General features: G+C 42.7%; 1 protein-coding gene across 1 annotated transcript; it reads right to left on the bottom strand.

Annotated features, from left to right (window-relative positions):
* Positions 1 to 245: 245 nt before the first annotated feature.
* On the bottom strand, positions 246 to 22,441 carry EMP2 (epithelial membrane protein 2). Its single transcript, XM_041462619.1, has 5 exons — positions 22,100 to 22,441; positions 8,170 to 8,281; positions 6,056 to 6,149; positions 4,584 to 4,730; positions 246 to 4,025 (listed from the first exon to the last, which is right to left on the bottom strand). The coding sequence occupies exons 2-5, from the start codon at positions 8,245 to 8,247 to the stop codon at positions 3,841 to 3,843; spliced, it is 504 nt and encodes a 167-aa protein (XP_041318553.1). The 5' UTR covers positions 8,248 to 8,281; positions 22,100 to 22,441; the 3' UTR covers positions 246 to 3,840.
* Positions 22,442 to 23,785: the final 1,344 nt, after the last annotated feature.

Below are 23,785 nucleotides of genomic sequence, written 5' to 3'. Positions count from 1 at the left end.
TAATGCAATCTATAACTGCTTAAAAAACCCTTTAGGACACTCAGAGTACCTTACCAAGTGTCTGCTACTGCTGGTAAGTCCCAGACACTTGCAGTGAGTTTCATGTCAAAGCATTAACAGCAGACAGTATTAACTTCATGTTTCTTACTGTTACAGTCTGTCATGTTACTCCATTAATTCTGTAAGCTTGATTCTACAGCCTTGAAAACAGAAGTCTTCTTTTTAAAACTGTTTTAAAACTTTACTTCCGCATTTCATTTTCTTTCATCTTATTACTTCAGAGAGGATTATTGCACATGTAAAAGAAATGGAAAATAAAATTTTCAATGTCATTATTTTATTTCAATGACTTTAGGATTCTTAGCTGTCTTTAGTGTTTGGAAAGGTTTGGCTCATTTTATTCCTGTCTTTAGAAATTACAGGAAGAATTCTTTTCTTTGGTCTGTTTAGCTAAATGGCACAAACTTCCACGATGTTGAAGATAAGAACAGAACAAGTCAAGCAGTCCCTCCATTATTTTGAACACATTAAGAACACACAAAATTAACTGTTGATGTAGCTGGGGTAAAAAACTAGTTAATGCCGAAGCAGCACAGATCCTATCACTTACAATGCTTTTCAAAGATACAGTATAGCAAAGTAATGCCCATCTCTTGTTCTGAACAGAACACATAAGTAAAAACAAACATTAAAAAAAAATATCTTGACATAAATATTATAGATTGTTTTTGCAAGATTGTTTCCTGTGCTGCAGATGTTTACTTGCTGGGTGAAAAGCATAAAGGCAGGTTCACTGCTGATAGTGAATATTTTAATAATTTGGACTTTTTCCTTTTATTCCTTATGATTACAAAGGAGAAGTTTCATGGGGCTTTTGGAAATTACTTATGTGAAGTTGGGGGAGTGTTTTGAATGGATCTGTACAAACCCAAGTGTGCTGTGTGATTTGCACATCCAAAGCTTGGACCGGAGCAGATACAGAAGTCACTGGCTTGTTTCTCACATTGTTTGCTCATACACTCAACCTCAAGTTAAGTCAAGGCACTCAACCTCATCTTAAAATATATGACTGTTTCTGCAAATGATGGAAATTTTTAAAAAAACCTTATAGGTAATAACTCCTCAGAGCATCAGTGGATCTTGCATTACTCAAGATGTTCTCTTGACACCATACATTTACTTCAACACACTAATTTTTTTCTCTGCTTACCCTGAAAGGTCTTCAACAAAGGACAAAATAATCAGCTTCTGGTTCTACTACAGGCAGGAAGAATTTAATTTTACCTGTTCACACAAAAACTCAACTATTTCTCATCCAACATCATGTAAATATATTCCAAACTTAAACACAAGGTCAGACTGCTAATGTATTGAATTTGCTAATACAGTACAAGAATTTGTTTTAACTTTATTTTCATGTACATTTTCAGAATATATAGAGTATAGAAAATTGTATATTTTAAAGGCATATAAGGTAGAAAAAAAAACCCTAAAATATGTTTGTCCTGCTCCAACTCTACTTCAGACTGATTTGTTCATTTGTGCAGAACATTCCTATCTCTTCTGTGTGGCATCATGCACATGCTGGTGCTTGTACACAAGTGGAGGTTCTGTGCATCAGAGTATTTGTTGTGTCTGTGCTTTTCACTTTATTAAAGGGACAGAGCTTTTACTGTGGAATTAAACTGTGTTCATATATATATCTACATCTTTATTTTAAATATTTGCTCTACAAATTACCTGAGCATTATCAAGGCAAGAAACTGAAGCATCACTGCAAGTCAGTGGCATAAAAGCTTAACTTAGAATTCTTCAGGACTGTCATCTAGATATTAGAGCTTTAATCCATATTTGCTTAAAATTTTCCCTTATTGTTTCATGTTTTAGTAAATGTAGCAAAATGCCTAGCTAACAGTCTATCTATTTTCATCCTTAAACCTGCATCTATTTATTTAAGACAAATTCTGCTTGCTAGCAAGAACTCAGGTTTTGAACCTGAAATGTATTCAGCAAATTATAGAAACACTTTTTAAAAAAGTAGGGTAATAATTCTTGAAATTCAAAGCACTCCCACTAAGAGGAAAAAAGCCTGCCAAAATACTAGCATGATGCTAGACTGGGAAGAATCCCTTTTCTTCAAACTGATGTGGGTTTTTAACTATTATTATTACTTTTACTGTGATGTCCTGCTTGCTCATCCTAATTTTTTAACAGTCTTATTGGGACTTCTTTGCTCCCAAAAGACAAGCAGCAGATGCCAAAGCATTACAGGATGTTGAAGGAATGAAGATGGAATTACATGATCTGTCACTCATGCTGGAGACAGTTCCTAAAAAGCTATGCACCTGGACTTTTACTTTCTGATAAATCAATGATAAATCTGAAGAACTCAGATAGAATTTCATTATCTGACATCTAATGTAGTAATTATTAACTTCATTAGAGCTACACTGCCTTATGATACTGAACTTGTTCTTCTTTGTGTAATACCTCATTCAAAACCTATTTACATATTTACTGCCTCTGTATTGGGCCAGCTGTAGTGAATATGAAATAAACAAATAAATTGTTTGAGCTTTTCAAAAGTCAAATCTGTACTTAAGCACCAAAGCTGTGACTAATCAGAACAGGCCACTTCATTCATTCTCCACACTGATCTCCAAAATCACCACCAGCCAAATCCAGTATTACACTGTTGAGCAGTTAAGCCTGGTATTAGAGCAAAGATTTAGCTCCCAAAATTATTGAAAAATAAAAACCACCAAGTCATTTTATCTTGAAACCTATCCTGGAATTCATAAGCATAGCAATTGCACTCTGATTTGTTTAGTAGCAGTGTTTAGTTCCAGTAAAATCCACAAAGGAATTTAAAATTAATTTTTTAAAGGCCAATTTCCTAATGGGCAGACTCAGGGAATGCTTTTGTGCAGGACACATTAACCATGAAATCACTACATGATAAAAGCCCAGTGTAATAAACATGTTGAGTTAAGCTGTAAAAACCTAAATTTGGCATTGCTTGATCACTTGTCTGCTTAGAAATCTGCAGATGTGGGTCCAGTAATGCTTTTCTGTTTCCCTCTTCTCCCTCCCAGGAAGGCTGCCCAAGGCTAAGCTGAAGGGATCCAGGACTGGGGTGGGGAGCTCCTCACTGCCCCAGCTGTGCTGGGCCCCAGCTGAACAGGGAATTGGCTGATAAGTGCTCCCACCAAAGGCTCTGTGTGCTTAAATTAAATGTGAAACACAATCAAGAGAAACATTTGCTGGAATACAAAAAGGGCTTGTTTACTTTTGCAAAGCAAGTGGTTTTAATAAAAACTTGATGACACTTACTGCACATTATAAAGAGCAGAACACTGGTCTTGCGCCAGGGCAGACGCTCTGAGTGCAGCTTTGGGCTTCAGAATTGTTTGCTTTTTCATTGTCATCTGGGCCTTGGTTTTTTACACACCCTTCTACTGAACATATTTCAAAGGGATATCTGGTCCAGGAATACAGTTAGTATATTGCTAACAAATTAATTTGTATGGGCTTTATTTGTAATCTACTAGAGGCCAGGAACAAACTGTTAACATCTAATAAAGGAAAACCATTTATGATGATGAAATATGTAAAAGAAACAACTTGGCTTTGTCTTGCTCCGACCCCTGACCTGGAGGTGCCAGGCATTTCATTTCACCTGCCTTCTCTTTTTTTTTTAATTCTGTTTCATATCAAGAACACAGTACATTTTTAGAGAAACAATACCTTTACTACAAAACCATGTAAATGATTATATACAAAATGGTTACTGGAATTTGGTTTTGTACTGCAGTGACAGAAATAACTAGGTGCTGACATTTATTTACGCTTCCTTAATACCAAGTACATCACTCCACTGATCAGGGTAAAGGCAAAGGCAATCCAGGCTAAGACAAAGGAATAGCCATATTGGCCTTTGGAAACTTCCATTACATATCCACGGCTCTGGTGCAGTTCTTCATGCCTGTCTGTGTAAATGGAAGCTGCAATCATAACACACAGACCTGCAGGAGGAAGAAAATAATAAAGGTCAGCATCTTAAAACATTATCAGTACACACATCTATTCACTGTCTCTTCTGTCAGCTGCTTCCACCAATGTCCTTTCTTTGCAGATGCTCGTTTTCCATCCTCAAACTAAACTGGAAGCATTTCAAGACATATTTTCAGTTTATTCGGCAGGCTTTAAATTTGAAGTGCTGTTGTGTATCTATGTCCTTTGCAGTGAACAGAAAACTATTCTGAACATCTGGGTAATTTTTAAGACTGACAAAAAATAGAAGTGAGTGCTTGCCTGTAACAATTAGAGAGTTATTTAGTATGTTCAAGAAGTTCAGCATCTCAAATTCTTTCCCTTCAAAGTTCAAATTACTTTATCCTGAGCAGTGATGACATCCATGTTTTAACTGTCTATACATTACAGAATGGTGCAGTTCCCTGTTTAAACAATTATGAAGGATAAGCTATGGCCTCAAGAGCACTACAGAGTCTCATGCAGCTTTTCCTGCTTTCCTACTTTCACAAAAATATCATTAAAGTCAAAAGGATTGAAAAATCACTCACATGACAGGAGCTGGATAACAGAGGTTAACACAAATCTTTCTCCTTGCTTTAGACGGAAGAGTTGAAGAATGAAAACCAGAAATGCCACACAGCAGAAAATCGTAGACAGGATCATGGTGGCCTGAACAGCCTGAATTGATTGATACTCTGCAAAAATAAAGCAGCCTTGATTAAAAATAGTTTCTCTCTTTGCCTTCTCCTGCAAGGCATAAAGGGGCAGAGCCATGTTCCTTAAGCAGGAGTTCAGCAGATGCCGCAAAGCAGTTGTGTGTTGTGCTGCGTGTGTGTGCATTGCAGAGGCTGATTCTCCTCTGCTTCCTTGGTATTAATACAGCCAGTGGCTTAAAGACCTCTAAAAGCTTCTCATCAAACTGAGTGAAAACACTGAAGAGACTTCTGCCACACCCCACCCTTTGCTGCCATCAATGTCCTTGAAGCACAGTGAAACTGCCAGCTGTCCCAAACAGCTTCCAGATGCAGACCCCAGCCTCCCACCAGACCTGGAGACAGCTCTGTTGAGGAAGGTGCAGCCAGACATGATGTCCACCCTTGGCACTAGAGATTCCTCTCATTCAGGTTTTTCATCCTGTCCATTATTTCCCTGTAAGTGGGAGCTAAAGCAACCAATACCTTTTTAACCATGCACAGCTGTGTAAATCTGCAGCCACTGTAGGCAGGCTGGGCCACACAGCTGAGCTCTCCTCCAGCAGAGCCACGCTGCAGGCAGGAGCTCTGGGAGCAGCAGACACACCTCAGCCACCCCTCATCTCCCCAGGGTGGGCACCTGACTGCAGTGGACACACAGTAATACAGAGAACAAATGCAAACCTTTAAATCTGGGTAGCTGAAATACCCTGTGTGGAGTGCTCACTGCACATTACAGGCCCTAAACCAACCTGATGCTAGGGAAACAAAATTACTTCATGGGTACACAGTTCTTCAAATTATTTACCTCTTGAATGTATGCACAGACTGAAAGTCGAGAAATAAACAGAATATTTGAGAATACTTTCAGTTTTTGTAAAGCAGGATATTACACTACGCTGTCTATTAACACTTTCTTGTGAAAGCTCCAGCTTGTGTTTTCTTCCACTTTTTCCCCCATTCTTGTACACAGTATCTTTAGGTTCTTCTCTGCAAGTTAAATTCTGAGGCAAATTCTATCATTTCAGATGACTTCACTGTTTCTACCTAATATTTTAAGAACTTGTTAGCAGTCGTTTGTAGTTTGTGTTTACTCTCTTGCACTGGTCTCCTAAGTGCACATGACAGAGCTTTCTGTTTTCCTCTCACAGAACCTGTTAGAACAGTTGCCTTTCCAAAATGAAAAACCAGTATTAAAGCTTTTAGAAGACCTGCCTAGTTAGGACATGCAGATTTTTGAAGAACTATAAAATTGCCCCTGTAAATTTCATAGCAATTTCACCAGATCTGCTGAAGGAACACAGACACAGGCATGGAGAGACACTCACCATTGAACTCATCAGTGATAGCCACACAGGTGCTCCTATTTGTGGTACACACTCTCCAGACATCTGTAGAAAAGTTATCTCCCACCCACCAGGCCTGCAAAATAAAAGTAAAGGGCTCTTACAGGGAGAAAAAACAAACAAAACTCCTTTGTTGTCCGAGTGTCTACTGATTAGATACATCAGCTGTAACAATTTTCTGTTTATTTTTGATACTTAACCACTCAAATGAAATGTGAGATCTCATGGCATTTCAGAATAAAGGGTATATAATTATCCACACATCATTCTCCTTTTAGACCTCTGTGAAGTAGGTAAGGGCATCTTAAACATCCCAAAGCACAAGGGATTTCCACTGTTTGGGCAGAAATTTTGTATAGTCAGTGATTACTCACTCCTTGAGACATCTAGACAAGCTGTGCTTTGTTCACCCAGACCCTGTTTAGGATGCACACCTCTCTGAAGGAACAGCATTTGCTAATTTGCAGGAAATAGCATCACCTGTGAAACAGAAGGCATTTATAGATGTTCTGGTTCCTGCCACTGAAGTGATTAATCTCAATGCAATGCAGCTGTGCTGAGGTACACTATGGCATCTGTCTGGCAATAGCTGACAAATTAAGATCCTCCTGTGGTATTTCTATTTTCAGGTTTTAACATTCAAGGCAAAATGGTACTGCAGCATCTGAGCAGATTTTTACAGTAGCCTGGAAAATGACAAGCACTCCACAAGTGGCATTTCCTCAGGAAACCCATTCCCATTCCAATAGCTACCCAGGCCTTTGTTTTGACTAGAGCTGCACAAAATATGACTTTTAAATACGATTCCTGGTAGGATCAGCTGCTTAAATAGACATTCCAGAAGCCTCAAAGCTTACTATGCAGCTTTGCAAGCAATACTGCAGTTAAAACTATAATATATTATGGTAGTAGGCATATGGATAAACAGAACACTGTTTTAAGAAAAATAATTACTTTCTCAGATTGTCATTCATTTGTATTTTACGGTCCAAGTTCAATGTGTTATTTATCAGCTCTGAGCTCTATATAACACAGAGATACATAATATAAAGTCTAATAGAAGATGGATGTAAAGTTTAAGTTTTTAAATGTTTAAAGATAGTTAATGACACAAAGTAGAGTGCATAGGCTTTTATTTCTGCAGTAAATTGGGTTGTATGTAGCAGATTTGAAATACGATTAGGTTGCTTTGCCCACTGTCTTTGCTTTCTAAATATTCAAAGGAGCAGGGTAAGACAACCTGCTCCAGTGCTCGAATAATGACCTACTTCCATGGAACAATCAACCAGCTGACTAAAATGTAACACCTGAGTTTGTACACTTTTGCAATAAACAGTTGTAGGTAACACATAATCTCACTTGGAGCATGGTCTTCACTAAACAGTACTTTCAGCAGCAGAGTTTTTAATATCAAAACCTGTACATACATCAGACCTCATAGACAGATTCCAGTGCACAGACTTCTGATCAGGATAGTGGGCTGTTTTGGAAAATGGAGAACTCCATTAAAAGCTACATATAAATTGGAAGGTAAATTCTTTTTGATCACAAAAATAAAATGGAAATTTGAAAACAATGCAACAGAAAATATTCTAAAGCTTTGTGCTGAAGCTACTTCAACTTAATGGACAGAGATACATTCATGGTATTTCTCATAATTTAACTGGGCATCTTGGACAAACACTTGTGAGGCAAAGCACACCTTGACTGAAATGATCCCCACACATTAATCACCAGCTGTTTGACTTCATGTTTGACAGGAAAGGACAGTGGATTTTCTCCCCCTCCCTGCTTCATGTCCAGCTGAATCAAATCCCAGGGCTCCACCCTGTAAATATCCTCCCTGGCCAAGTCTCTCCCAGGGGAGGGGATCTGTTGCCTTGAGCTTACCACATGATGCCATGGACAGCCTTATCCAGCAGCAACATGCATATCCAAGGCATTTTTGTTACAGAAAGGTCTTAGGACACCAGTGTGCCTAACAAACTGAGGTCCTCTCAGTAAACAAGTTGAAGACTAGAGAAGAAAATCTCAATTTTTATGAAGCAAAGAAATCCCAGTGTGTTTGAGGGACAAGGAGAAGAAATGACACTTACATTGTCGATAGTTGAGATGAACAGCAGCGCTGCTGAGGTTATGTGAAACACGATAATGAAGGCCAGGAGAATCAGCATCCTTGCTCTGGGGAGGCTTTAGGCTGAGATAAATCTGTAGAACATAAGAAAGTATATGAACAATCTTTAAGAGCTGCCAGTGGATCAGCCTGCAGCTCTGGTGCTGTTAGAGACCGTAACATCAGGTGCAGCTGGAGTCCACAGCACATCTTCTATCTCTGCAGATACTTAACTGGCATCACCGGTGTTAAAGTGAATCACAACTTGAAATGAAGCCAAAAGCTACATTTTGCAACCTTCCAGCATGATGGCCACAGTGAATAAACACACAAAGAAGTTTCTTTCTGTGTGCAAGGCTGGAAAACTCCTTCACATAAGCTTTTAGAGAAGTGCATTTCAAATTACGGCCTCATGTGCAGTGATGATAGTATTTCCACTGACTGCAGTAAGGTCTTGTTCCAACCATCCTTCTAAAGAAGGAAGGACCAGATTTCAAAAGGATGCTTGTAGAACAAAATGAAGTGCATCAAGAACTACCTCCTAGATTTAGTAACACCTATGTTGTACCTTAGGCCTCACGTCCTTTGTTCATAGAGTTGTAAGTTTTATCCATTGAATAATGACTAAAGACTACCATTCTCTTCAATGTGTTGCTCCCACTGGTAGGGCTGAATAAACCCATTAATTACATAATAATCCAGTTAGCTATTTTATGTTCAGTCACTTCATACTCTGTAGGCTACCTATTACCTTCATACCTTATTTAACCCACCTATTACAATATCACATCTCACATGTAAAAAAATATGTTCTTATATACAAGAGAATCAGAACCTGTATTTAACTGGAATCCCCAGGAAATCTGTGGGCACATAACAAATAGGTTAGGGAAAACTACTGCTACTAATACACAGAAAAAATGTAATTGCTTGACATATCTCTTTCTCCTCGGCCAGAAATTCTTGCCAATTAATATATGCTGTAAGGAATCTGCAGTCTTGCAGATCTTTGCAATTAAGGTGCACCACTCTGTACATCATCTGCATGTTGTCACTCATCAGTACATTGATGCATATTTCTCCCTTTCCTTTGCTTTGGACACGTTCTGTGATGTCAAACGATGCCACTCACATACACAGTAAATATCCAGAACAAAGGGCAGTTATGAATTTTAAGACTTCCATTATTTTTTTTTCATGTCTAATCCCTCTCTCCTACGGCCATTTACTGGAATCATGAACGACATGAATAATTTAACCAAAGAAAAGGACTACTCTGACAGCATTTTTAAAGCAGCTCCACTGGCACTCTCATTAGGGCAAATAATAACTACTCTGCAAAACTTTAACAAAAAGATAATTGACAGCATAATAACTGAGTGAATAGAGACCAGGAGTTCCAGAATAATCCTCTCCATCTCCACTGCAGTACAGAGTTGTAACAAGCTCAAAGGCAAATAGCATTGAAGTGCTTTTTTGAAAAATAAGGGGACAGTCTTATATCCATATCTAATGAATGGGAAATCCAAGTCAAACCCTAAAATAGGAAAAGCAGCTCCTCCAGTGTGTGTTCCTTCCCATTTCCTCTCTGTTAAACTCTGCCTTCCCAGCCACAAGGAAGAACAGAAAGTGGGAATTGCCTCCAATGAGGTGATCTACTGTATGACTCAAGGTCTTTTGAATCCAGTTCCACTTCCAAAAATGTCATTCATGGTTCTCTATCAAGCCTTGCTTGAATGAAAGGAAGAAGACAGGAAAATAAGATATTTTGTGGGTTTTTATAATACCACATCAAAATATTTTCATTGTGATATATACCAGTCTTTGCACAGCACCCTCTTGTCTTGTGGCTGGTTTTTTTCTGAGGTTCATTTCTTGCACAGATGGTATCTAAGCATTCAATAATGCAACAATCATCTCCCATATAAGGAGAGAGAACCAAATTGTACTCAGTATTATTTTAAGAATAACAATACATCTTCATCTTATTACATGAAGTAACATAAAGTAAGAGAAACCAAAAAATGTAACCTAATTAAAACCAATCTTGCAAAAGCAAGACTTGCCAGCACAGAAGAACACACTTTATCTTTAATCAAGTGAATGGTTTTGTTTTACTGGTTTCAGCCATAAAGAGAAGTGTTTCAGACAGGATAGATAAACATGTATGGCTGGTGAGAAGAAGACATTTTTTGCTTTACCCAAATAAAGTCAAGATTAAATGAAAGAGATTTTTGTTTCATCTCAAAAAAAAAAAAAAAAAATTAAAAAAAAAAAAAAGACAGTAAGAAAGGTCTGATGGGTCTGATGTTTCTTTTTTGAAGACCCTTCCTAACAACCATCTTCAGATTCTCCCTCCTGCCTTGCTGGCAGCTGCTCCCTTCACAAGCTGCTACAACTTCTGTGCACACAGTGCTAAACAATGACACATGGAGACAGGAATTAAATACACTGGGGGAAAAGAAGGAGACAGACCATTTCCAAGTAATTAATACCAAGAAAAGACAAGAACTGGTTATCCAATCTGTCATGCCTGAGCAGGATCCCAGAAGTGCACAGACCTCAATCACTCCTACAAACTTTCCCTTCCCATGGAGACGCAGGAGTTTCTGTGGTTCACCCCAGCTTGCACAAGGAATAATGAAGGGAGTAGGGTTTTCCAGAGAAACTCTCTGTGATTTGTGGGCAGGAAGCAAAGAGCAGCTCCCCTCTTCCAAGATGCAGCCAGCAACATTGCAGATGCTACTACAGAATGTGCATTCCTCTCTAGGCAGAAATTCTGGACTTCATCTCTCAAAAAGATCTACTAGTCCTTCTCCACTCCACACAATGCTGGAATTCAAAACCTTACAGTGCAGACTCAAGATTCTTCCACCTTCCTTCCCCAATCCTCTGAGGACAGCTTGCCTGGGAACCTCTCCTAGCAGCAGGCAGCTCCTTTCCTCTCCCTGTGAGCAAGGGAAGGACACGGTTACAGAGCACTGTTTGTGTTAATGTTCAGAATTCTTATTTTACTAACGTATTACTAACCAAACACCTTGGTAACATCCTATTCTGCACACTAGTTGTACTCTTTTTCTTATTTCCCATGAACTGCTTCCTGGGCAGAGTGATTTTTCACCTTCTCTCATCTGCAGTTGAAACACCATGCTCTCAGGTCAGGATGATCGTGAATTTAAAGTACACTGCCTTTAGGCATGGATGAAGGCTGGGATGATGCAAAAGATACTGCCCATCATTCCCCAAAGTGGCTTGAATTCTTTCAATAGTTTTTACACACACACAAATATATGAGAAAAGCTTTTTGGACACACTACACTTACAATGATGGAGCCACCCTTCTCAGAAGTACATGATGAAAAGACTACAGGCAACAGTTACAAGTTGTAACAAGGAATATTCCAATTGTGAAAAAAGTATTAATTATATTCAATGAGTATGATTAAGTACTGGAACAAGGCCCATGAGGCTGTGGGATCTCCATTCTTGGACATCTTCCTGACTTGACTGAAGCAAGGCCCAGAATGTCCTGATCTAACCCCCTGCTTGGAGCCAGAGTCTGCACTAGAGACCTCCAGAGGCTCCTTCCAGCTCAGCTCTCCTGTCAATCTGTAGCTATTTCAGGAACCTCCCCATACTAATCTCCAGCAAAGCTCTGACAAAAGAGAACATAATATTTGACTTAGCTCATCACATGTGCCATTAAAAACAGATTCGGGGGTTCCAGTAAGGATGACATTGGATGTCAACATTAATTCCTTCAATTGCAAGCCTCAGCATTTAATACCACTTCATAAGGTATGGTGTAAGGCAGAAGTGGACAGATACTGCTGAGCTACAAGTGCCGACTGCCACTGGATCTAGAAAGAGTAAGTTACAGGAATCCCACTGAACACATCCAGATTTGTTGTGGTAATAAGTTTCCCAAAAACGCTGTTAAGTTGCAGAATACTTACACAAAACACAATAAAACAAAAGGCCAGTTAGAGCAACAACACTTTTTTTTTTTTTCAGTTAGTGGAGAAGTAATGCTCCAGTGCTACTACATTTTTAAACACAATAAAACAAAAGGCCAGTTAGAGCAACAACACTTTTTTTTTTCAGTTAGTGGAGAAGAAATGCTCCAGTGCTACTACATTTTCCATGGGGAGGACAAATGCAGCAGTCACACTTCTCTTGAATCTCTTCAGTAATGCAGACTTTTGGAAGCAGTAGTTTGCACTTGCCATGGGAGAGAGCCTGATGAGCTTTAGAAGAAGTGGCTAAGTAAGGCCTCTGCTATAATCTCCTGGACATGCAGAGACAAGTATGTTTATACAGGATAAGACACTACAACCATCACAGAATTGCACAGGAAAGTAAGGTATCTAGGCCAGGGATTCCAACATTTCTGAAATGTAGTGTTTCAAAACTGGATTGTCTCCCTATGTCATATCACACACAAAAACACACCCCCTGCAGAAAAGCCTCAGTTTATCTCCAGGAAAAAGTTTATCTTTAATGTCCATCAGTATGAAGAAACATCACTATTTAAGTTTTTTCTGCTGTTTAGTAAAGCAAGTAAGCAAAAATTAAAATAGTCTTTGACAGCTCTTAGCAGAAGTTTTATCATTACTTTCCAACCCAGATGTCATCTCCACAACAAACGCTTTGCTTTCCTCCCATGCAGTTCAACCCTGCTGCCAGGTTGTTTCTCATGTTTGTGCATACTCAATTTTTGTAACCAGCAATACACAGTGCAGTGTGTTTATCCTGGGCTTATTTGCATTGGAAAGGCTGAAGCTCACCCCCCAACACTGGCTGCTGCCCTCACTCCCTAAAATCAAGTCAGGGGTTTTTATCATCTTCATCTGAGCCCATGTCTGAGAAATCTTCCACACAGACAATCCTGGTTCATACCCTTAGAAGCACGGTGAAGTCTCTGCAGAATAGCTCCTGCTCTGCACAGACCAAGGCTGGGGGCGAGCAGACTCTCAACACCCACATTTAGTGTGCTGAAAAGACACACCCAAAACAAGGGGCAGAGGATCCTGCTAAACAAGTTACCATACCTGCAGCTCTCTGCACTGAGATGTTTCATTGCAACAAGAACAGCAGGTCTTTGGGCCATCAATAAGCATTCAGTTCAGCTGAACTTTCTTGAGGTCACTGGTGTAAAACTGAATCAAAGCAAACCTTAATTATCAATTCTTCTGTCCCTCAGTGCTATAATTAAGTCTGAAAATGTGAATTTAGATGAAAAAATCTGTATACTTGTAGCATGAGAAATCTGTCATCTTGTGATGCATCATAAGTTGTTTGGATTTACATGTTTTGCTCAGAGTTCTTGTGCCACATCTCATGGTGTCTCATGACAGAGAACTCAGAAGCTGGCTCACATTTTGCCTGTACTATTGTCTCTAAACTTGCACAAAATTCCCTGGTTTATGAAGAATAGACTGATACTGTTAACTTTCTTCTTTTTTTTCTTTTATCAAGTATGAAGGGTTCTGTTTTTCTCATGTGATTCTCAAAACTGGAACCAAAAGTGAAGTTCAGACAGCAGACTTTCTCCCAAGCCAGCAAGAGCTTTGAGGATTTCAACAATCCTCTAATGCCTAAATATCAAACAACATAAAAACGAGAAAATCAGGAAATGTAACACCAAGAGAATAATTACACCAGTTGAAACAACTTACTCCACTTTCTTTATTTCTTCTGTCTGAGTTAATTTAACAGCTGGGAACACCAACACTCTTCAAGTGCACATTCAAATTGTAACCTGTTTTCATGCTCATGTGTTACCCAGCTAACAGTCAATACAGAAACTGAATGTCCTCCTTCAACCAGCCAGCATGGAGACCTCCAAGAAGTGCTGGATGGCTCTGACTACACCTCTACAATACTGAATGGGGACCCAGGAGGGAAATGCAAAGTACAAGTAACAGTCAACACAGCACATGGGCTCCCACCCAGTTTCTTCCTGGTGTAAAGCTAAGCATGAAGAACAATGTGTGTTCAACATGAAATAACATTTCAAGTCCCTGCTTGATGCTGGCTTGGGAATCAAGAGGGCTACGTGTCCTGTGAGCCCCTAGATGGCACAGAGACCATCAGCTCTTTTTGTTTGCTTAACTGAGAACACACTCAAGCCCACAGCTCTTTGTGCTACCTATTTTCTGTGGAAGGAAGAGAGCTTTTCACTTACACTTCCACCTGCTTTTCTAAGTCCTTCCTCACAAAGCAAGGAGAAGGAAATGAAGGAAATGAATCAAAGTTCCCTGCACTCAACCACTGAATGAAGGCAAAAAAAAAAAAAAAAATCAATACAGCAAAAAATTAATCCATGCTCTTTTCTAGAGCTCCATTTGAATGACAACATGTATGGCTTTTTTAACACAAAGGCAGAAAATGAAGTAGTATCATCCTATCAGATCTAGATTTATTGGTGCCTTTGCAGCAGGCTGTGTTAAGACCCAGCAACCTCCAGCACAATTACAGCAGTCAGCTTGTTGTATTTTGATAGTGAAATACAGGGGCTTGGAGAGAAACCCACAAGACACAGTATGACCTAGGTTTTTTTCTATTTTCTTTCAGAAAATCGTGCCTTGCAACCAAAGCCCTGAGGTCTGCTCTTTGTGTGCACCACAACTAATACAAATGTACACTTATAGCTTAATAAAACCTTTTGTTTTCATGGTGTTTGGATGTCTGTCCATCCTGCTGGCACTGGTGGGACTGCCAGAGCAACAGTAGACTTAGAGTGAAGAATCTTGTGTGCCTGACCTCCCTATCACCTGTGTGTGCTCAAGCACCCTTTCAGCTCTTTCTCAAAAAATTTCATAAGCACTAAATCTGGCCTCCTCTTCAGAAACCCCACCAGTTACCAAAAGTGAAAGAGACTGTGATTACAGGTGGGTCTGGCAGATCATCTCCAGACTTCCTCCCTTCTCACCCTGTCCTCCTCATTAGATCTATGCTACCAAGCCAGAACTCCAAAGTCTAGGAAATTCTAACCCTGCTGTTCCATACATTTCCAAACAAAACCAAGAAGCCAACTGCAGCAAAAATGCAACATGCTAGCTTTGAGTATGGAGACCAAAAGAAGCAGATGTTTCTAATTTCTTAGGAATGCTTTTAATAAAATTTTGACCTAGGGATGCCAGCATTGCTGCCACTTCTGTAACTCTGTCAGTCATTTATTTGCAAACAAGTTTGGACTGGGTTTAGACTTGCCCTACCACTCCTCTCACTATGGCCCTGCTGTGTGCACTGCAGAGGAAAGTCACTCTGCCATGAAGCCTTTGTGGGCAGACTCAGCAGAAGAAAACCAGCAGGACCTATGGGAACACAGGGACACAATGCCCTGTTGCGGGGTGGGGAAGTGTCACTTACCAGGAAAATGAGCCCTGTGACTCATTTTCAGCTTACCTGAAAATCCTAAAAAATAGCCTGAAGCCTGAAAAACTTCAAGATAGATGTATTCAAATACTCCAGCAAAATCTGGAAGAGACATTACTAGCCACTATATGCTGAGAAGACAATTTAGCAGGTACAGAAGTCAGCTGCCTACACAGACAGACGCATTTGAATAAAAGTCTTTAAGACTTCATCTTCTCAAAACTGCTTTTTAGAGGGTTTTGTGCAGTCAGCAGAAAGAGAATGTTTTTCCTCTTCCAGCAGCACAAATCACACAATCCTCAAAAGTAAATATTTTACACATTCTTCTCTTTCCCAAAATCACTTTTATACTAGATAATAATAGTCTCATATTTAAGATGTTCTATATCTGTATCTAATCCCAACCCAATCCACAGTGGTGTAAGGTAGGCTGACATATTACTAAATAACACCTAAAAGGGTTGCAATTAATCTCTGATTCCCATCATAGTCATCCACTCTTCCACCTTCAGTTTATGCAGAGCACCATATGCCTTTGGCAAATGTTAACAAAACAGTCTTTAATCAAAGACACCCCATGGTTCAAGGGATTTCTCAAAGGGCACATATTGTTTGAGAAAACCCAGCAGTAATTTGAAAGGAGTAACTGCTTGTGTATTGCAGTTTCTGGTTTCTTACAAAACATAAAAGTACTCTGTCAGCTTTCACAAAGGCATGTGCAAAACATGTTATAAAATGTTTGTAACCTAACTATGTATGGGTAGAGCTTAACTGTATTCTTAGAAAATTAAAGAAAGCACGCATCATTTCAGATGTTCAATGCATGCTCTCTGTTCAGCTAGTTTGCTTGTTGTGCACTAGATACCACTTCAATGTAAACAAAGCTGTGGTGTACATTAAAACCTTCTTAACAATCAAGCTGGTCTAAAAGTACTTAAAGCTTGTTTCTTCCTAAGCTTAACAAGACAAGAACCTCTTATTCTCACTTGCTCCTTTTCACAGATCAAGACAGAACAGGGATATACTTGCTTGTAGGTAAAGGCAAACACATGGAAGGAAAAAGAACTGTTTAACTTAGAGATGAAAATATATGGCTACAAATCAGGTGTGAGCACATTTAGGATGTAAATTACAACTTTTAGAGCTGTCATATTCTGGAACAGCCTTCCAATCACCACAGCATAGGAAAAAGAGAGCTCCACAAAAGGATGCCCGTGACGCAGGGACTGTGCTAGCAGGGCGACAGACCCACTGTCCTGAGGGGACCCTGCAGCTCTGCTCTCCTGTGAAGCCTCTCAACAATTTCACTGAGGTCTCTGTGCATTTCACAACAGGCTTTTTGCATGATACCCGTGCCCTTGGCACTCAGCTGAATCCCCTGCCAGGCTCCAAGGGCTGCTGGCAGTGCTGGCAGGGCAGGCTGCTGGGCAGTGCAGTGACACCGTGCTGACCACGACACAACCAGCTTGAGGGACCTTTTGTTTCTCAGGTGGGCAGCAAAGCTTCCAAGAGTGACCACGGCCTGTGCCCCCTGTCTGAGGGTGACCTAAGGGCCACCACTGCCTGCCAGCCCCCCAGGGCAGGGGTCAGCAAGCACAGAGCCCTTTGCAGGCTGCTGGCACAGCCCTGCCTGTGGCTGGAGAGCAGCGGCTCCATGGAGCTGGGACAATGACACGGGCTGTCCCAGTAAGCTATTCAAGCTATGGGAACCCTCCCGGGAACCCGCTCCTGAAACAAACAGCTGAACTGAGGTGTGGCCTGGCCTCACCCCTGCTCAATCACTGTGTGGACACATTTCAGTGTCGAGGGTGTCTCTGTTCAATACCTTGGCAGGGCAGGGAGTGACAGACCAAGTAAAATACCAGACCTTTGTATCACGTTGACAGATAAAATGTGTCCTCAGTCAATGAAAAGGGTAAAAAAAAAAAAAGCACACCTGCAGCACTGACTACAAATTAACATAGTTCTGAGCGAACCTCAGACCCTGGGCTCTACTGACTACAGACTGCTGCTTATCCAGAGATTATTCCAGATACAACAGAACAGCTCGAGTGATTTATGATGTTCCACCTAATTAGCCAACAAACAAAGGCAGAAAAGGTCTGTCTTTCCAGATTGAAAGCAATGCATTTAATTCCGTAGAAATAAAAGCTGATATTGTTTTAACTTTGGCAGATGCTCTGTGGAAATTGCTAGCAATTAAATGTGTTGCATTCACTGTTGTAAAATTTTCAAACTGCTTGTTTTGATTTGGCTTTGACTTGCTCTGTGTTGAGAAATTTTGGTTTTAGTTATTTCAGAGTTTACACATCATCTATCAAGAGTGTGAAAACACATTTCTATTGGTGGTACAACAGTTGGTTATAAAATAAAAAGCTTAAAATCTCCACAACTACTACTTTGTTTGACAGCAACACTGTAGCACAGGATTACACTGAATACTCTGTCTACCTCCAGAATGCAATTTTTACACCATAATTTGTAATCAGTGCCATTAAAGTTGCCATGTGGACTCTACAAGTCCAGGTAGAAGGATTTCTATGCCTTGTTTGAGCACACTCAGTGCACAGCTCCTCTACACTGGCTGCTCTATGGGAACAGCCCAGTCCCCTCAGCCCTGGGTCACTCTGCCCTACCCTGCAGCTGCACCTCGACCAGGCTGGACAGTGCCTGGGTCACTGCACACCACAGTGCCAGGTAAGGGCACACCAAGCGCCCTGACAGATGGGCAGGCTCAGCCAGAGCCCTTCAGCTGTACACAGACTGTTCTGCAGGCTCTGGACTTGGGTTTGTTTCTGCTTTTGAACTAAACAGCGGGTTTGTTCTTCAGTGGACTGAGCAATGCAAGCCCTGGAGAACAGGTGAGTGTGCAGAGCCCACCTGGCAGCACAGACACCTCAGCATGGACATCCACGGTCTTTGGAAGGTCTCCTTCTGTCTGGAAGAAGGCCAGAATTTTGATCTATTTCAGGACACTAAACACCTGCATCAGACAGCTGAGGGAGTGTTCCTACGGCCCACCTTGGCCGTTTGTGGCCCATGCAATTCCAAACACAGCACGGTGTTTAACAATCAGTGAAGCAAACCATAAATATATATCCTATAGCCATCTCTAAGGGGTATTTGAGTCAGTCCACTTTCTGCCCCACCTACAGACTCCTGTGAAGATCTCTACACAGCCAGAGGGTTGTATTTTAAGGTCACACCCAAATTATGAGGCTTCACCTGGCATGCACATACCGTCATTAAACCTGCCCATGAAACTTCACCGGCAAAATAAAAAGGTGTAATTACATTTTCCCCATTCAGTGGAGAAATAATAATTCCTTTGATGGATGAATTCAGACCATCAGGCTTTCTCTTGAGTCTCACCCAGCAAGATGTATTTTCTAATAATTATGATGCTTATCTTCCTAATGAAGTCATAAGCATCACCTGACATTATGAGATATATTTTATGAAATTATCTACTCTCTAAAAAAGTAAAGTTTTTAACCAAAAAAAAGCAAAAACTGAAACTCCAGTGCAAAGATCATGGTTTGCTTTGAGCATCCAAAAAACAAGCAAACCCTAACAAACACTGAAGAGCTCCATGAATGGAATTCCTTAGCGCTGCGCTGATGTTCCCCCTGCATTCCCTCTGAGACCAATGTGATTTCAATAAAAGCTGTGCATTCCTTTCTACTTTCAAATTTGGCTGTGCTGAAGTATCGCATGGATTTTACATACAGTGTTTGTTTCACTTCAGAGTAAATCTCTTTCTTATTAGTTCCTGTATAACACAGTGCCTCATTCTGCTGGGTCTTCTTCCAACAGGAACATGGAGGAGGACCTGGAAAGTATATCTGCCAGCTAGCAGTATAAAAGACCTTGTCCCCAGAGACCTACTTATCTCTTTAATTAAACACCTTCTTGTCTTGATTTATGTGGGGATGTCATGACTTACATGATGTTCAAGATGCAAATTGAATGTGAAGTGCCAGTGGAAAATCAAAACATATTCAAGTGAAAAGGGAAGAGTCTCCTTGTGCTGCCACAGATCTCATTTTTAAATGACAGGGAAACAGCATTATGAAAGGAGACAGCCTACACCTAATATACTTAGCAAAAATAGAGGAAGGTCTTGCTTCTCTAAATACCCATATGGGACTCATCAGTACAACATTCTTCTAATCACTGAAGGAATGTCAAACCTGACATGGGAAACAACCTTGAGACAAACAAGACAGCAAAATAAAAGCCATAATAATAGAAGTAAAAGAAAGACACAAGGCAACTGTGAAGTAGGAGATGCTAATAAATGAAGAGGAGTCAAGTGCATTAACTGAAAGTGGGTGTAAGATAGAGATGTTAATTTCTTCTAAACAGTGTTGGCCAGCAACAATAACTCCAGCATCTATGAACTGAGACAGAATCTTTGTCTACGATAATAATGTTGCAGCAGCCTTCAGTCTTGACCTGCTCAGTCTGTTGAACAACTTCCTTTATTAACAAAGTTTTAAATCTGTGTAACCAAATAAAACAGTTTTTCCTCACTGGCAAATCCACAGCATAATCAACACTGTTTGTATGTTTACGATAGAAGTCTTTCCAGACCACAAACACAGAATACAACACCGGTGTACTTACTGGATGTTGTTTTTATTTGAAATTACATTAACACACCATTTTTCTTCCCAAATGAGCATACTAACAAGAAACTGATCACCATGAAGAGTCTTCATAATATTGCTGCATTTCAACTCCAGTTAATGTTGATAGCTATTGGCAGAGCAATTCCTGGATTCCTGGCTGGGCAGACAGCTACCTGGTAACATCCCTGTCAGCCATGCAGCTGGCGTGATACAATCTGTACACATCTTTATTCAGCATGGAGGATGAATCTTCCCTCAGGTATCCCAACAGTCTATTTCCTAACTCAACTCTACAAGTTCACAAAGAGGTTCAGAGAACAGCAACAGTTCCTTCTTTCAATGTCTTTGAAGCAAAGGTGAAGTCCTTAAATCTTATGCTGAATAAAGTCATATCAGCTTCTGGTGGCCATGTTTACCACATGCCTTTGTTTCCACTCCCACTTTGATTTCACCAGCTGCGGCAAGTACCTGTACCCCGGCTGCATTCCTTAGGATGGCATTTGTCACACACTCTCTTACAAAAATGTTGCTGGACTCTGCAGCAAACTGCAATTCCCGTTTCTCCCCCCAGTGAAACTCATGCCCAATAGTCCCCTACCATTTGTGTGGATTCCTGCCTGCCCACACCTGCAGCCACCTGGCACCTCAGTCCCAGCAGCCCAGCCTCACAGCTCTTTCCTGAATTACATGGACAGCAAAGCCTTCAACATCCGAGAGGAGGTCTGGATGAAGGAGTCACTATAAACTATTTTTATTTGATGGAAAAAACATCTGCTCAGGCAGGCAAGAAGGCTTATTTTATATAGCTAACACACCAGCACTGTATATACAGAGTCTGCAAGTAAATGAAAAGAAAGAGCTACATTTTGTTTTCCTGATGAAGAGCCAACCATAGCTGTTTACTCCCAAAGTTCCTAAAGAAAAGGCCAAAAGAATTCAGTGTGGATTTCACAGCTATTTAGTGCGTTTCTTCACAGCCCTGTATCAAGTCAGACGATACTACTAAGATGCTCTACAGCAATAATTACTGATCATTTACATACTATTCCCAACTGCTGTGAGGAGGGGGAAAAAAAAAAAACCAAAAAAGACTCTCCTGCACTATGTGAACGAAGTATTCCCGTCAATAAATTAAAAGAGAGACTGAACTGCAGGTTCCTTGATGGCAGCATTCTGTGGGCAAGAACAAATTGTGGATAAGCCTGCTAAGGAACAGATAGCAGTGTTCTTCCTAGAAATGTCCAAACAAGGAGCTGACCTCTCAAATTCAATACTCAATATTGCAGACAACCCACGATACTGAGAGCTGCCTGTCCAGTATCTGGCACACAACATCCCCGAGGTAAGTGGGGCATTACCTATAGATAAAAACGACCCGTGAGTGAAACTGCAGTTTGACTCAAGCAGGAAAACGTTTAATGCTGGCCAAAACTTCATAAACTGAAATCTGCACTGAATTACATCTAAGTGTATTTTCCTTCCACTGTCGGGGGGAGAGCTGCCAAGAGCTGCTACAACGTTACTGCAACACACGCGAACTCCGCTGAGAGTTCATTACAGAAAAGAACAGAAAGAAACTATCCCGTGAAGAACGCGAACTTTCTGCTGGCTTGGCCCAGCCTGGCCTCACTGGCGAGGAGCCTCTCGGCCCGCCCCGTCCCGCTCCCGGGGCGAAGGAGCGGGGCCGGGGCTCGACGGGACCGGGACCGCTCTCTCCGGCCGGCGCAGCACCGCAGCCACCCAAATGAAATGTGCTTCGTAGTAAACAAACGCGTGCTTTTAATTTTTCCCTATTTCTGGCGGGTTTCTTCCTCCCCTGGCCGCCGAAGCTGCCCGCTCCCCCCGCTGCCGCCGCCGCCCCGCTCCCCCCGCGCCCCCCGCCCGGCCGAGGCTACTCACGGGCGCGGGCCGGCGGGCAGCTCTCCGGGGCTGCGACCGTCTGGCGGCGGCGGTGCCTCCGCCCGCCCTCCTGCGGGAATGATGTCAGCGGCGGCTGGGTGTGGAACCAGAAGGGCTTTCAAAAGTGCCCCCCGGCCGCTGGCGGCGGGAGAGGGGTGTGAGCGTGTGTGTGTGTCTGCGAGAGTGTGCGGGCGCGGAGGGCGGGAGGGACGGACGCACGGACGGGGCGCGCACAGGAGAAACTTTCCCCGCCCGTTCCCACTCGGCGGCGGGCGGGCATCCAGGCGCGCCGCCGCCCGGCCCTCCCCAGGGGCGCTCGGCCCGCCGTCCCCCGCGGCCGGGGCCGGTCCCCGCAGCGCTGCCTCCGCCGGCCCCCGGACAGGGCGGGCCGAGCCCGGCGCACGGGATGCCAGCGGCCGGGCGCTCGGCCCGCTCCCCGGGCGGCCCCCACCCTCCTTCTGGGCTGAGCCTCACGGAGGAGTGACCGCTCCGCACCGAGTGCGGGAGGCGGCGGGACCCTGTCCCGCGGAGCGGCGCACAACGAGGGGCGGCGGTGCCACCCGTCACCGCGGGCAAGGACGGACGGCTGCTACCCGGTGGTGGCTGTGCTTTTCCCGGGAGGGACAGGGCGAGGCCCAGGGCGGAGCCCTCTCACGGGAGCCATAGCGGAGGAAAGCAGCCGCGATTCCAAAAGCGTCCGGGGCCAGCTGCGGCGGCCGCGCCCGGCGGGGAGCCCGTCCCGCGGAGGGGGCCGGGCAGGCGCCATTTGCCGAGCGGGGCCGAGCGGGGCCGAGCGAGGCCGAGCCGAGCCGAGCCGAGCCGAGCGGGGCCGGCCGCCGGCGGCGCCGCTGAGGGACGAGCCTGGGGCCGCCCCGGGCGGCAGCCAGTGCCATGTTAGGGCAGAGCTGCCCTGGCCGGGAGCCCGGCGTGCCAGGCTCGGCTCGCTGCTGTCTGGGCTTGTCCGTCACGGGGAAAAGCGTGTGTGTGGAGAGCTGAGGAAAGCTGCGCTCACAAAGCCGTCCCCGGGCAGCACAGGTGAGAGCGGGGTCACTGCCCGCGCCTCACGCCGCTCTCCTGAAGGGTTCGCCAGCCGCCATCGCCAGTGGCAAACACCAGTCACCAGCCGTGCCCGTTCCCAGCTCGGCTCTCACACAGCCTTCGTCAGCGGGCCGTGGTATTCACCGTGACTCAAGCAGGCTGAAGACCGCAATTCGGCTTTTTGGCTGCCTTGCAGGTTTTGGTGTTGCTGCAGCCTCTTTGCTTGCTCAGATGGCTGAAAGGTCTCACCTGCCCTTACCACAATGTGATGTTGGCGAGGAAATCTGGCTGTTCCCGTGTGATTACCAAGCTGTCTGATTTACGTTGTTTTCTTTTGTGTCTTGCCCTCTGTTACAGTTCTGCACAAGTTGCTGTCAACATTTGTTTTGGATGTTACCTAAAAATCCAGCAGATCATGACTCTTTCGGTTCAGACTGTACGTGCAAGTTTACGAGCAGTGTTTCCCAATCCCAGAGATTACCTGTTCTGTTAGAACTGTAGTGAATTCCAGCAACACCATCCCTATTCCTAGAGTCTTTACACAAATAGCAACTATTATGCTGAGCAAAAACACTGTGTTGGTCACTATTCAAAAATTAGCAGCATGGCCCTACTTCATTGCACCTTCATTTTTTCTGAAGTGCAGCA

This window comes from Pyrgilauda ruficollis, unplaced genomic scaffold, assembly GCF_017590135.1.
Source record: "Pyrgilauda ruficollis isolate IOZ18807 unplaced genomic scaffold, ASM1759013v1 scaffold16, whole genome shotgun sequence".
In the NCBI taxonomy this organism is placed as follows: Eukaryota; Metazoa; Chordata; class Aves; order Passeriformes; family Passeridae; genus Pyrgilauda; species Pyrgilauda ruficollis.
The sequence above is the reverse complement of the archived record's forward strand: the minus strand, read 5'-3'. Positions and strand labels throughout refer to the sequence as shown.

Coding starts and splice junctions, on each gene's coding strand:
- EMP2 (XM_041462619.1), bottom strand. CDS start 8,247: ATGCTGATTCTCCTGGCCTTCATTATCGTGTTTCACATAACCTCAGCA. Junction 4,731..6,055: donor TATCACTGATGAGTTCAATG/GTGAGTGTCTCT, acceptor TTATTTTTGCAG/AGTATCAATCAATTCAGGCT. Junction 4,026..4,583: donor TGTTATCCAGCTCCTGTCAT/GTGAGTGATTTT, acceptor TTCCTCCTGCAG/GTCTGTGTGTTATGATTGCA.